The sequence below is a fragment of the Lytechinus pictus genome, chromosome 11 (genome assembly GCF_037042905.1).
Source record: "Lytechinus pictus isolate F3 Inbred chromosome 11, Lp3.0, whole genome shotgun sequence".
Lineage (NCBI taxonomy): Eukaryota > Metazoa > Echinodermata > Echinoidea > Temnopleuroida > Toxopneustidae > Lytechinus > Lytechinus pictus.
Window position 1 is genome coordinate 19,892,389 of NC_087255.1, and position 14,385 is coordinate 19,906,773.

Genomic DNA, 14,385 nt, shown 5'->3' on the forward strand with positions numbered 1-14,385 from the left:
CATAGCGAGCAAGCGGTTTTGAAAAAAAAATCAATTCTGATGTTGTAAAACTTGATTTATGGTCAATTATGGGGCTAATCATTGTTGAAATTTCCTTGCGCGATGTTGCCAGCGCGAATCACCAGCTCAAACTTCTTGACATGTCGTGTACTAAGACATGGAAATTATTTTATTCTGAGCTGGTTTTGTAATCATGAAAAAGATGTGTATCTAACTAAAAAATAACTTTGCCCTCGCTAATTCTTTTTATATACTGACCAGTAAAGGAAGCAAAGTTAATTACTGCATTTTAAATAAGATACATAACTCACCAATAAAAAATAATGCGAGCGCAAAGCGCGAGCTCAAAAATTTGTAATATTCCAACCTGAAAACTGGACATTCTAAGCATTTTTTTGTGAACGGGAAGAGAACGAGTACAATAATTGATGCGAGTGCAGGAAGCGAGCCAAATATTTGTGATATTTCAACCATAAAGCAACATTCTATACATTTTTGTAACCATTAGCAGTACTGTACTAAACAATAATTGATGCAAGCGCGATTCAAAATCTGTGATTTTCGAACCTAAAATGTATTATGTTTTATTATTAAAGAAGGTATTTCTTTTTTAAAAAGGGCATATTTCATTTGGGAAAAAAAATCCTACAGGGATTTTTTTTTTTTGGGGGGGGGGGGGCAAGAGAGCACAAAGCGCAAGCTAAAATTTTCAAATGCTTAAACTGAAAATGAGTCATTTTTAGGACTCTTGTCAGTTTTCATATTTTTTTCTGCTTACAACCACTTTTATTAAACAGTTAATTAATCATTAATTATTAATACTTATTGATAATATTAATGATTATTAATTATTAAATTATTTTTTGTTAATTATTATTTCTTGAAACCATATTGACACAAAAACAAATACGTTGTTTATTTCCTTGAAACTTTAGAGAAATGAGATTCAATGTTGAACGATATATGATTAAAAAGAAGTAAACATTTTCTCCTCTTTGTTTTGTCAATCTGACCCAAAACAAACATAAAATTTAGAAGAGCGATAGAGAGAAGAAGAAGTCCCACCACCAAGAATAAACTTAGACAAGGGGGGGAAGGAAAAGATGGAGTAAATGTGATATTATTTTTTAAACAATCTATTGCAAAATTAGCTTTTCTTATAGAAAGAGGGGGACAAATTTTGTTCACTCGCTCGCTTCAATCGCTTTCTTATTTTTTTGACAGAAATTTTGCTCTATATATGCCATGCTTGGCCCCTCAAAGTTTCTGGCTCATCATGCCATTGACATAACCCATTTGGATATGACAACATTGGAGACTGTGTTCAAGTTTACCAAATCTTTTCAGAATATCATTAAGACTTAAAACATTCTTGTTGGCCAAAGAAAATAATACAAGGAAAATCCTAATGGAATAGAAATCAACCTTGTTATCGTTCTTTAGAGTTAGCTATATGTTTAAAGTATGAAATTGTTGTCAAAATTGCAGTCAGATGTAAAAATCATTCTTGTCATCAAAGCACTATTATCTTGATCATGACCATTATTATTTACTGTCATTATCATCATATGATTACAACACATTAATACATAATGCTATTTTTCAAAACTGATGTATTCTTTGTTTGAATTTCTTGATAATGGTGACAATTACAATTGATGACACTGCTAGTACACTTACTACTGCTGCTGCTACTGTTACCGGTAATTGGTAGTATTGGCCATTAGTGTTATTAAATATAAAAAAAACAATTGAAACATTTATAATTACTTATTTAAAACAAATGAAAGTACAAAATACAAAATGCCTTGAAAAAGCCTTGAAAATGCCTTGAAAATGCCTTAAAATTTCAAGGCTCAAAATCCTCAAGGCCAAGGCCCTCTCAAGGCCAAGGCTTTGAAAAAGTAGCTAGGCATCAAGGCGCCTTAAGGCCAAGGCCGAGCATCAAGGCACTACAACACTGATTAGTACTAGGCATTAATTAGACAGGTCCAGATTTGAGGTAAAGTTAATGCGCTAGCCTAAGCTACACTGTAAAAAATTGCTGTAATTTGTACGGTAAATTGATGTAAATTTTAACAGTAAGATACTGTAATGATGATTTTACAGTAATTTGCCGTATTATTCAGGCGGTTCACGGTAATTTACAGCAATCATTCGAGTTCTTTTTTTGGGAGATCAACTTTACAGTAATTTACTGTAATTGAGCACGCGAAATGCATTCTGGGATACAACACGTCACACGCGCATGCGCCTCTTACTCGGCGCGGAGCGCGGCATAAATTCTTGCAAAATTTCGAGTGTCAGATCGATAAGAAGTGCCGTCGGAACTGCTGTTGTTTTGAATTCAACTTTACGTCTCCGGTCAAGTACACATTCCCTGGTAAGTAGTGATATTTTCATCCTGTAGATCCTTCACATGTAGAAATGTTTTGTTGAACTGTTTTACATATAATGTAATCTTTCATGGAACTCTGACATTCACCATCAGTCACTTTTCGCGCTCTCTCTCTGTTGTCTATGAAGATGTATGTGTTAATGTGTGTTGTGCGGATGTTGTCTACGGAAGATGTGTAGATTTAGACTTAGACTAGAGTTGTGCGGGGTGTTGACTCAAATTTTGACTGTTTTTAACTTGCTAAAAAATAGTAAAGACCTATGCATAGAAATTTGGTATGTGTTGAAATTATCATTAAAATGCCTCTTAGCAATTCCATCATATCGACTAAATTTCATTACGCTACTTTTTGCTAGATCAGCTAGATAGATTGCATCGGATTCCGATGTCTGCACGCAGTTTAGCCATGCAACCCTGGCCATACTCGTACAGTACAGTCATGCAGCGCAGCATGCAGTGCTAGTGCAGTGTTGTATGGTGCGAGCTAGCTAGCCAGCGCATGCATGCAGCGCGCGCTAGCGCTAGCGATATGGCCGGCAAGGAGTTCCGGCCGACCGTGGGCAATCGTCTGTTACAGTCTGGTCTTTTGCATTGTGACGTCATCACTGTTTGAAAGCGTGCGCGTGCATATAATTAGCCAAGGATGGGGAAGGGGGATACTCCCATGAATTCATTTGTGTCTTTTTCACAATGTAACACATATATATTTCCTTTGCTATTGCAGTTTTTACACTTTGATAATGGTAAACTTTTCTTGAAAATATAGACTTATCCATTTGTAAATATTTTTAAAGTTGATCACAAATAACACACAAACAATTTTTTTTTCCAACTCTATATTTCTACTTCTCGGTTCTCCACTTTTTTGTTTTGTCCTTTTCTTCCCGCTGCTTCTAATTATTCACCTCCTTTGTCTTCTTTCTTCACCAATTTCTTCTCCTTTGCCTTCCTTCTTGCCACCTCCCCTTTCCTTTTTTTTTTTTTTCATTTCCTCTTTTAATATTCTAATTAATTCTTATCTCTTCTTTTGGCTTCTCCTACTTCTCATATCTCTTCCATCTTGTCAAACTCTTTCTCATTTTGCTTCTTACTCATTCCATGTCTATCTTCTTGTCCCCTATCTCCCTCCCCTCCTGCCCAGGACCCTACTCATTCAACTTATTATTTTTTTCTATTTTTTCCCTCTCTCTCTTCCTCCAGTACTTCTCGTGGAAGCTGCGGCTGCAAAAGATGATGCAAACCTGCATGATGTAGCATCTGGTGTGCTGAGAGGGTTGCAGAGCCTGTTTAAAGAAGGGAATGACTCCCTTTTCCTCATCCGTGATGTAAGATTTAATAATTACTCTCCTGAAAAATGTTTTGCGCTATTAGTCCTGAGTGAAAAAGTTAGTATTTAATAATTGCTTTTGTATCGATGACTGGACTTTTCAAGACCCTTTGTGGAACCTTTCCTTAGATCTGTTTTTTTTTCTTTTTTTTTCTTCAATTTTTAATTTTTTGTTGTGGGGGGGGGGTGTTTTGTTGCTAAGGCACGCCCCCATTTGAAAAAAAGAAATGAGAGAGATCACTTGCCCTTCCCCCTTCGAGGTGGTACATAATTGAAAATTAATTGATGATTATTTCTAGATTGTATTGGACCTTCACTCTTGGGGACTGCATGCTGTATGAAAATTAAAATCAATTAAATGACACTGAAGAGTTGAATCTTGTGTGTAATGGTAATGGAAACATGGGATTATCATATCTTTTCAGGTTACAGATACTGCTGAGGACATGGAGAAAGAGGGAGATGCATCTGATTCACCCAAACTCATAATCCAAGGTGCATGACAACTTCCAGTGTTTTTAATCAAACCTCTTAGAATAATATAATACAGACATTTAAAACATTCTCAGATTTAGGTTTAGACTAAATCTGTACAGACATGTACGTTTATTTTGTGTCAATTTTCTTAAACAGACTTGTATTTCATATGTACATCTTTCACTTTCAGCATTTCAGATTTGCCATGCTTGTAATTATATGCAGTCATTAACAAAAGAGACATGTGAATACTGCATGATCCCAGCCTTTAAAACTGGGCAAAAAACATAAATTATAGTTTTTCACTTTGTAACGCGTCCATAAGGGGGGGGGGGGGGAATCAGGACAATTGGAAATAAATAACTGAATTTTACTCTAGTGAATTTGTACCAGAGATTTTCCCATCAGCTAGTGTTAAAACAAATTATAGAAAATGAAGCTCATAACGATTAAATCTTAACATTATTTTGTTTGATAGGAGATCCATTTGACTCGGCCAAGTCCCAGTGGATGGTCATGGTTGAAAGCAGAGTTATTGGCCATTCATCATCAACAACTGAAGGCTTTCTTTGTGGGGTGGCATACCTTTTTGCCACCTATTACAACCTCAATTTGGAATATCCAAGCACGGCTGCAGCAACACTGGAGTTCATTCAGAGGTACAATATGGCATGCAAAATATCGGACCATTTTCTGGAACTGACATAAGTCCAATTTCATGGACATCCTAGCTAAATGGAATTTCAGTCTGAAAAATAACTTGATTTTAAAAAATGTGGAAAAATAAAGAAAAATATTGGTGAAGGTTTGAAGAAAATCCGTCAAAATTTTTTGTTAGAGTTGTGAATATTTCAAGTTATGATGTTGTGACGTCACATCCGAGCAGCTCATAAATTTAAGCATTTTGATTCTAGAACATACTTTCTTATCTGATAAATAGGCTTTTTATTAATGTGCTACTGCTTTGCGACTTGATGGAGCGAGCAACATCCGACTGTTGCCTTGCCTTAGAAAACAAAGACATTCTTCACAGTACTTCTGCATTTATTTGGGAGCCAAATATGATTTCCATTGCAAGTGTCACGTTTTGAAAGTAAGCAAACCCAGCAGTACTGTGGGGAACTCCAAAATTTCAAGAACTTATTAGCGACTAGCACACTAACATCTGGTGTATTTTGGTGCAGGTTAATGATTACGTACTTGAGTAGAGAAGAGTGTGTCTCTGTACTAACAATAGAAAAAAGTGATTTAAAAAGTATTCTTTTTTAAGTAAAGCTGGCTTGATGGAGCCATCTATAATTACTGTTTGATAAATTTCATTTTAGGTTTGTCAATTTATTTTGACTCCCTCAGTTTTCATTTGATTGTTTTTATTTATTTTTTTTCTGTAATATCTTTTTCTCCCTGTCTCTCAGATGTCTCCTCGGAATAAGCCCTGATGGGTCGAAGTGCCATGCGTCGAAGAGTCACTGCAACGCGAAAGTAGTGTCATTTGTGCGTCGGTTTGCTGATTTCCAGTGGCTTTAATTTCCTGATTTGTACATTTTACCCCATCATCTAAAAACATGTGATTTTATATATCACCCAATAATACTATGTTCGCTTGGTCACCATCCTCTTGAATAATTGGTTGAGCTTTGTCTGACCAAGCAACTACAGAGTTTATGCCCAATATTGCATAACATGAGAAACTTGCTGAAATAGATTGTCGACATGCTAGTTATGAGAGAACATTCATTTGAATATGCTATTAAGTTGACATTGCCCACAACTTTATTTTAGTCGTTTCTCAAATCCAGGTCAAGTAAGAGTGGGGGAGGGGTAAAATTCATATAGAAATTGTAAATGTAAAGGGGTTTCATACTTGGAAAAATAAAGTTAAGAATATCTCCTTACAACCGAATTTGAACCATACAAAAACATAGATATATGGCACTACACACTGTTTGTATGCCTCCGCCCACCAAAGGTGGTGTCGGAGGCATTATGTTTTTGTGTTGTCCGTCGGTCCGTCTGTCCCACTTTCGTTCTCGCGATAACTTAAAAACCGGTCAACAGGTCAACTTCATACTTTTTGACTTGAGGATACATATCTGGGCGACAATGAGCTGATAAGTGTTTGGGTCCAAAGGTCAAAGGTCATAGAATTCACTAAAATACATAAGAAATAGACCATTCTTACAATAACTCCAAAACCCTTTGATAGATCAACTTCAAACTTGTCTCGTGTGTATATGTTAAAGTAACAATGATCTGTTCAGATTTTGGGGTCTCAAGGTCAAAAGTCAAGGTCATTGAATACAATAAAGTACATATAACATATACCGTTCTCGCAATAACTCCAAACCATTTGACGAATCAACTTCAAACTTCGCTCATTTGTGCATATACAAGTGACAATGATCTATTAAGATTTTGGGTCTGAAAGTCAAATCTCAAGCTCTCTGGATTCAATCAAATGCATATATTTGCTTTTTTGAGAAACAGTTATCTGACTAGATTTTGAAGTCACAAGATCAAAGGTCTTGAGGGTTTTTTTTTTCTTTATGGAAATAAAAACTAGGAAATATATTTCTGGTATGGCAGTAGCGGAGGCATCTATTTCCAACATTCGTGGTCGAAAATTCATCTTTAGTTAGGATTAACATTGCTGTAAATCAATTTCGATTTCAACATTGTGCTACATTATATATATATGTATATATATATACTGCGTAGTAAGCGCTTGGTCATCAAGATGTTGACAAATATTGCAATAAGCTGTTTACTGAGAACGATGTAAACTTCTGTAATGTATGGGGCTTTAACACAGCCTACCAAGGTGGAGTGAGATTATTATTATATTATTATTACATGAATGACACAGTGATCTCCATTATTGCATATCATGCATGGCTGACTGTTAGCCATTTTTGTAAAGAGGACCAAATTATATCAAGAAATTCAGGAAATCTTAAGGTGATGTAGCAATTTTTTGTTTTCTTATAGTCAGAAAAGGATATTAAATGTATCAGAAATTCCTCAAATGAAAAAGCATGTGACATTTTGATTACATTTCAAGAGTTTCTCAAAATAGCAGATTTGCATGATGTAGTACAGAAAAATTTGAAAATTGTAGATACTTCTCACAGATTGACATTTTTCTTCATTATGATTACTGAGGATTTACTACATTGTATTTTGTTGTTCACAGAATTATAACATTTTCATACTTTCACTTTCGCAGCTGTTCAAGTGTCACAGTACAAACATTACTTTGGCAAAATTGGAGGTCATATTTGTACATGTTTGTTCGTCAAATATTCATGTAAATATTAAGTACATGTATTTGCAATGGTAGCAATACTCTCATTCGGGTTCTTTCTTGCCAGTTTCAATATCAAATTGATAGTACTGTTATAAGAAACTTTATTTGTGAGGAATATTGTATGCAATGTAATATTATTGTCACAATTTAATGTATTCATGGCAGTTAATGTATTTGTATGCTTGTAATATAAATTATTGGTTCAGTGTGTGTTTAGGACTATTCATTATTTTGATATAGGATCGAATAAGGTTTTCTGTCTTAATAAGATTTTTGGGAATATGTATATATAAGAAGTTGACATACACTTATTTTTTTATCAATTAATAGCATACATGTAAAATTACTCATAAGTGAGAAGTTTCACTTAAAAATTCAGTTTTCTTCTGGTAGAAGCATTGTCGTCAGGTTACCATGGAGTAAGCATTTTGCGTGTTACTACGGATATGTGGATGTAAGAGATAGAGAGTCTGTGTGTGTGCGTGTGTGTGTGTGTGTGCGTGTGTGCGTGTGTATGTTCATCCAGTGTTCATCCAAGGTCAGCTGAGACAAGCCCTCCTAGAAGGAAGTTCACTTTAGTCAGATTTGTTTTCTTAAAGAAATTGAAAGTTTGCCATTATTTCAGGCAGTAGTTGCATAAGTGAAAAATTGCTTTCACTTGTAATTGATTCTAATGGGTTATGACTGAATATTTGAATGATTATGGTACCCTTCATGTAAATGGATTGCTTTAAAACACACCTGTTCATTAATGTACTCTCATTTAATATACAGTAGCCTGAAAGTTTGTGTAAGGTTAGCAATTACAACTACTTTAATGCATGCAAGGTGAATTTTACTTGTTGAATAGATTTATTTACAAAATGTTTAAGTCAACTGAATTGCAAACAGCAGATAAAGTAACACCAACCAAATTTTATGGTTGTTCTTACAACCTTTGTTGCTTGCTCTGACAGGTCCAACAAATACATAAAGAGTTTATGCATGCAAAAAGGATGCCACTTATTGTAATACCATTCAGTACATGGTAATTACCTATTACCAAATCCAGAGGAACAAAGTATTCATGAAATTTGACTTCATTAGTGAACAGGTCTGTAATGAACATCAGCATTCTTAGGACATTTCTGTGTACATAGTTTCTGTATAATTGTCATCTTTGAAATTTGATTATGCAACACATTCTACTTGCCAGCATTTTGCCCATGATCCTTACAAAAATTGTACTGTTTGTGAAATATGGCATTGTCAGTTCTACTGCATGTTAATGCAATAAAGACTTCAAAGTTTCATTCAAAAGTTTTACTCAAGTGTATTTTTGTCATTGGAAGTTGTGCCAATTACAGTAAAACATACTGTAAATGGGGTCAATTTACAGTAAATTACTGTAGGGAGTGTACAGTACTGGGGGTAAATTGGGAAGGTGTACAGCATTTTACTGTAGGAAGTGTACAGTACCTCACTGTAATGCAAGGGAAATTTACAGTAGTTTACTGTAATTTAACCAAATTTACAGTAGCAACAATTCTAAAATTTTGTAAATTTTACAGTAAGCTACAGCACTTTTCACGGTATTTTCCTGTAGCTAGTTCAAATTTACAGTAATTTACTGTAGGACGAAACTACAGTAGCTTACTGTAAAATAAAAATTACAGTAAATTACCGTGCAGCAGAGTTGCCAGTAATTTACTGTAAAATCTACAGTAAACTTTTTACAGTGTAGCCCTACCCTAGCACATGTCTTGCCATTAATGGCAGCTAGTTTATTAAGTGTTTAAGGATTGGATATACAGTGCGTCCCAGAAAAAACGAAACCGAGATTAAGCGATGATTTATCGTAACTAAATCACAAATACAATAGACAAATGACCTACCAATGTAAAGCTTAGAATCTCCACTTTCATCTGATATTACTTAGATTATTCCTCATTCACGCATGAGTGAGCAAAAACAATTTGAAGAAAGGATACAAAAAACTCATTTGGCGGGGGGTATCTGAATTTCAAAAAGAAAACCACATGCCTAGAAAGTTCAATATCTGTTCTTTTATTTGATACCTTAATCATAAAAAATGGTCAAGAAGTAAACAAGTTATGTTCTCTCGAAACAATTATTGTATTTCCATAATTTCATTAAATAAACGTGTTTTCACCGGTTTCCCACAGAAGCTATCCCATGGTTAACAAAAGACTTAATGCATGGCTGATCGTCAAAAAAAGCGGAATGTCAAGTGAGTTTGAACGCTAGCCTGCAGAACCTCTTCATTTTCTGAAATTATTGAAATTCAAGCCTTATTTCAAATAACCAGAACTTTGTTATTTCTCGACCATTTTCTGTAATTGAGGTATCAAATTAAAAAGCAGATATTGAACTTTTTAAAAATGTGGTTTTCTTTTTGAAACCCAGATACAGCCCACCAAATGACTTTTTGCTATCCCCTCTTCAAATTGTTTTTGCTCACTCATAAGTGGATGAGAAAGAATCTAAGTAATTTATGATGAAAGAGGAGATTCTAAGCTTTACAATGGTAGGTCATTTGTCTATTGTATTTGTGATTAATTTATGATTAATCATCGATAAATCTCGGTTTCGTTTTTTGTGGGACGCACTGTATATATATATATATATATAGATCTAAGCCTATAAGGCCTATGTCATCTATGTAAGGGTACCGGTAATTTGACGATGCCAATTCATTCTGAGCAACGTGAATGCTTACGATCGGCACTGGTCGAGGCTAAGTCCACGCGCATGCGTACTCTCAATCCGAAGACGCAAGTCATGAATATTCATATGTTGGTCCAGAACTCGGTGGGAAAAATAATTTCGCCCCCCGCGATGGCCCTGTTAAAATGTAGAAATTTAATTTACAAAAGTGCACCTTTGGAGCCAATAAATTAAGGCAAAAAAAAACACCTTTAAAATCACTCTTATTTTGACGTGAATTTTTTTTTTTCTTTTTTTTGGGGGGTGTCCATTTTTTTACCAAAATCCTGCGCATCCCTAGCTCCTCAAAAATCTTAAATGTCATAGCATTTGTACATCAAATTTTCATAAAATTTCGGCTTTTTTAAATAAGTAGGAATTATGTTAAAGAAGACCCCCCCCCCCCCCCCCGATCAGGGCCCCGAGACAGAGGCAAATAAAATATTGTAAAAAAAAAGAAAGAAAGCTACAAATGGATTAAAATAGGTGGATGTGAAAATCAGAACGCGTTCGAAAAAAAAGAGAAAATCACAGAGGTACAATAAATGAGAGAGACAGGGACAAGACAACAGTTCGCTTCTTCAATAACATAACGAACCTCTAATCTCCGATGCAAATACTTTTAGCATTATTTTTCAGCAAAAATTCTTTGTATAAAGATCGTGGTGCAGTGCATCTGCAGCCAGCTGGGCGCTGCGCTGCAGGCCAACAAAGTGAAGAAACACTGCTCACAAGTAGAAAATTTTACGTTGGAAGAGCGCATTTGATTGGCTAATTCGGCTCAGTAGGGGAGTGGCCTAAAGGGACTTAATTGAGCGCTAATAGAGTTTTCAGAATACGAATTTGGAGGTATTAACGTCATCTTGCACCCCCCCCCCTTGACTCTGGCCAAAATCAAGAGCTTTGTTTATGTATACCCCCTCCCCCCGCCTGCAGTAGGTATATAGGTAGAATTCCATAACACTAATCCAAGGAGCAATTGATTATCATATTCATGCATTATTGGTTCAAATACTGCGATCCTCCAGGGGCAGATCCAGTGACGCCCCCTTTATGATTTTTTTAATTTTTTTTTTGTATGGTGGTGACCTTTAATCTGTTCATTTACAAAATTGTATTCGATTTATATTACTTTGTATTATATTTGAATGGAAATGAAATAAAGAATTGAAAAAAAAAATCTTTTTTTTTTGTTGCCTGTTGCAAACTTGAACTGACCAATTCACCTCCCCCTGAATCTAGCCTAGATCCGCCCTGCTACAGAGAACGTCAGCACATGCCTCCCTTAAACCAGTATTAAACGATGATAATACTACTAATAATAATTATAATAATTAAAATAATAATAACAATAATTATAATAATAATAATAATAATAGTAATAGTTTTATTTACCCATAGTAGCCACTTCAGTTAGGAAACTGCTCTACCAGCGGGCCCTGCATAGCATAATAGTGTTATTATTATCCTTCTCCAATCTTGTGCTGAGCGCCTATAGCAAGAAGGCAGAAGGTTCAATTTTTGCATGTCTTTTCGATGAGAACTCAGGTTCACTACAAATCATCATGTACACTATCTATGCTATCTGATCGTGCCAATGGGTGTCGATCGGTGTTCATCGTGGAGGTGGGTGACTCATATAGAGGGGGCAGGGCAGTGGCGGCACCAAGGGGGCAGCATGGGGGTATTCACCCCTCCCCCAGTCAGGATCGTTGCCACCCCAGTTGCCCCCCCCCCCCCCGAATTTTTCAAACTGAAATGAAATTTATAGTAAATGTTGTCATAAGCATCCTACACAAGCGGTAAAGTGCTCCAAAATAGCATTTTTTTACTCTTCAAATTTTGAAATTTTATCATCCTGTTTGTTAGTCCCCAACACTAACAAAAGTCTGTTGTGGCTAATGGTTTGACTTATCTGACTAAAGTGTGTAATTATTCCATCATGTTATAGATTTAAAACTGATTTACGATGCTACGTTTTACCATAAAAACATAAGCACTTTTTCATAGACAAGCATCTGGAATCAATTTTTCTTAAGTATGGGGTAATACCTATTACCGGGATTTTATAACATTTCACATCAGTTCATCATCTTTTACAAAGAAATAGACTGCATCTACAAGGCACACAGCTATTTTGAGATACTAAACGTACTCTCGTCTAATAAAATTATTCCTTCCCTGGAAAAATACATATTTATGAAAAATAAAGTACAAAAAGAAAGCAGAACTCAAATATGGATGAATTTAATGCGAGCGCGAACCACGAGCTGAATTTTTTGAAAAATACTTTAGATAAACGATTTTGAGGACTTTCATGGGTTTTCATGGTTGCTTCCCTTTTATACATTCTTTTGAATTTCAATTTTGAATTTGTTTTGTATGTTCTCCATTTATAATATGAAGGGACACACCCCATATATGCGCTTGGTTGCGGAGATGAGTAAATTCTGAGGTAATGTCATGCATAAAGATATGAACATGAACATTTTATTCTTTTCTCATTTTTTTTTCATTCTCCTTCTTCTGTAACTATTAAAAATGTTAATAATTACTATATGTGGTTTGCGCATATTATCACATGATTATTAACGTCCATGCGCTTCCAAAGCACTTGGATGTTATTAACATTGACTTTAACCCGGCAGCTAAGCGTTTCAAGGAATAAATTCCTGCCACATATCTATTACCTAACTTGGGTTGAGTGCAGCACAATAATTTCTAGAAATTACGCCATGACCAGTCGAATCCACGACTCACTGTTTTAAATTTAGAAGACGGATCCACTAGGCCATAATGCTCCGAATAAGTCTGAAGGACGTTTCATCAATAACAACAAACAAACGGAAACTATGAGGACCCCCCAAAAATCAATGGTCACCATGCGTATAATTATGACTAACGTGTTTAAAAAAGGACTGGGGAATGATTCCCCCCCCCCTCAACGCTTCACGCGATATTTCCGAAACGCAAAAAAAAAGCGCCGCAAAATTTTATGACTTTTTTCTTTGCAGTCTCGCGCTATATACTTTTGAGACCAACTTTGTGACATAACGGGTATATATAGCATCACGATACCACATGACTTTTTAGGAGACAATGTCATGCCTAAAATGGCTCATTTTTATACTTTGTGTACAAAGTCTATGGGAGATGAAATTCGTAAAAAGGTGATTATTTATCGTTCTGATTGATCTGCTTAATTGATTTAGTGTTTAATTCAGCTGTTAAATTATCGGTAATAATTTCCTTTGAACGTTGAAGAAAACAAAAGGTGAAAACACAAAGACATTCATAAGAAATTTTTCTTTGTGGAAACCTTTAAATTAGATTGCAAAGATGACATCTGGAAGAAACAAATGAGGTAAAATTGGGTGTCAAATATGCAAATAAAGTTTTTCACGAATAAATTTGCATAATGTATTCATAATGAATAAAAAATAATTATTTTCAGAATTGTTTGTTTTATACTTGCTTATAGTTTATGTGGTAAAGAATGTGCGCCCCAAATTTCGCGCGAATGGCAGCCGAGATCAGAAGGGGGCCATCATGCCCCCTCCAAATCCTCAATACATCTCAAATAGCCCAGTCCTTTTAGGGTTAATATCTATTTTGTAAATAGACCTCTCTCCCACAATATTCCAGAAATTGATAAGAGATTCTAACACTTTAAAAAAATCCCATTCCTAAACTATTTTCTTTGCCCCGATCACTGAATATAAAAGTTAAGAACATTGTAAATAATCTAAAACCTAAAAAAGTTCAGTCTGCGATGAATTTACAAATTTTGTCATAAAACGAGTAATTAAGGAAATTTTAACTTGACTTTTATATTTAACCAACCCCTGGAAACTGGCATGGTTCCTCAAAATAGATAAAGTTTTCCTAGGACTCCCAGTATTTAAAAAGGATGATAGACGGATTGTCATGTCAGCAACTATCGCCCAATTTCTCTCCTTACTTCCTGTCAATTTAATGAATTTTCTACCTGATATTTTATGCGATTTCCAATCTGTGTTGAAAAACATTCTACCACAGTACTTTCTTTTGTTGATAAGATGGCAAATGCTATTGATAATTCCTTGCACACCATTTGTATATTCCTGAACCTCTCCAAGGCCTTTGACAAGGTCAATCATTGAAATCCTGCTTTATAAGTTATTCCATTAC

At 35.2% G+C, this 14,385-nt stretch overlaps 1 protein-coding gene across 1 annotated transcript; it reads left to right on the forward strand.

Moving 5' to 3' along the window:
• The first annotated feature begins 2,294 nt into the window (after positions 1-2,294).
• LOC135156027 (uncharacterized) lies at positions 2,295-8,804 on the forward strand. The gene is made up of 5 exons (XM_064106939.1): positions 2,295-2,383; positions 3,599-3,723; positions 4,151-4,220; positions 4,681-4,861; positions 5,618-8,804. Exons 3-5 carry the CDS (start codon positions 4,172-4,174, stop codon positions 5,727-5,729), a joined length of 342 nt encoding a protein of 113 aa, XP_063963009.1. The 5' UTR covers positions 2,295-2,383; positions 3,599-3,723; positions 4,151-4,171; the 3' UTR covers positions 5,730-8,804.
• Positions 8,805-14,385: the final 5,581 nt, after the last annotated feature.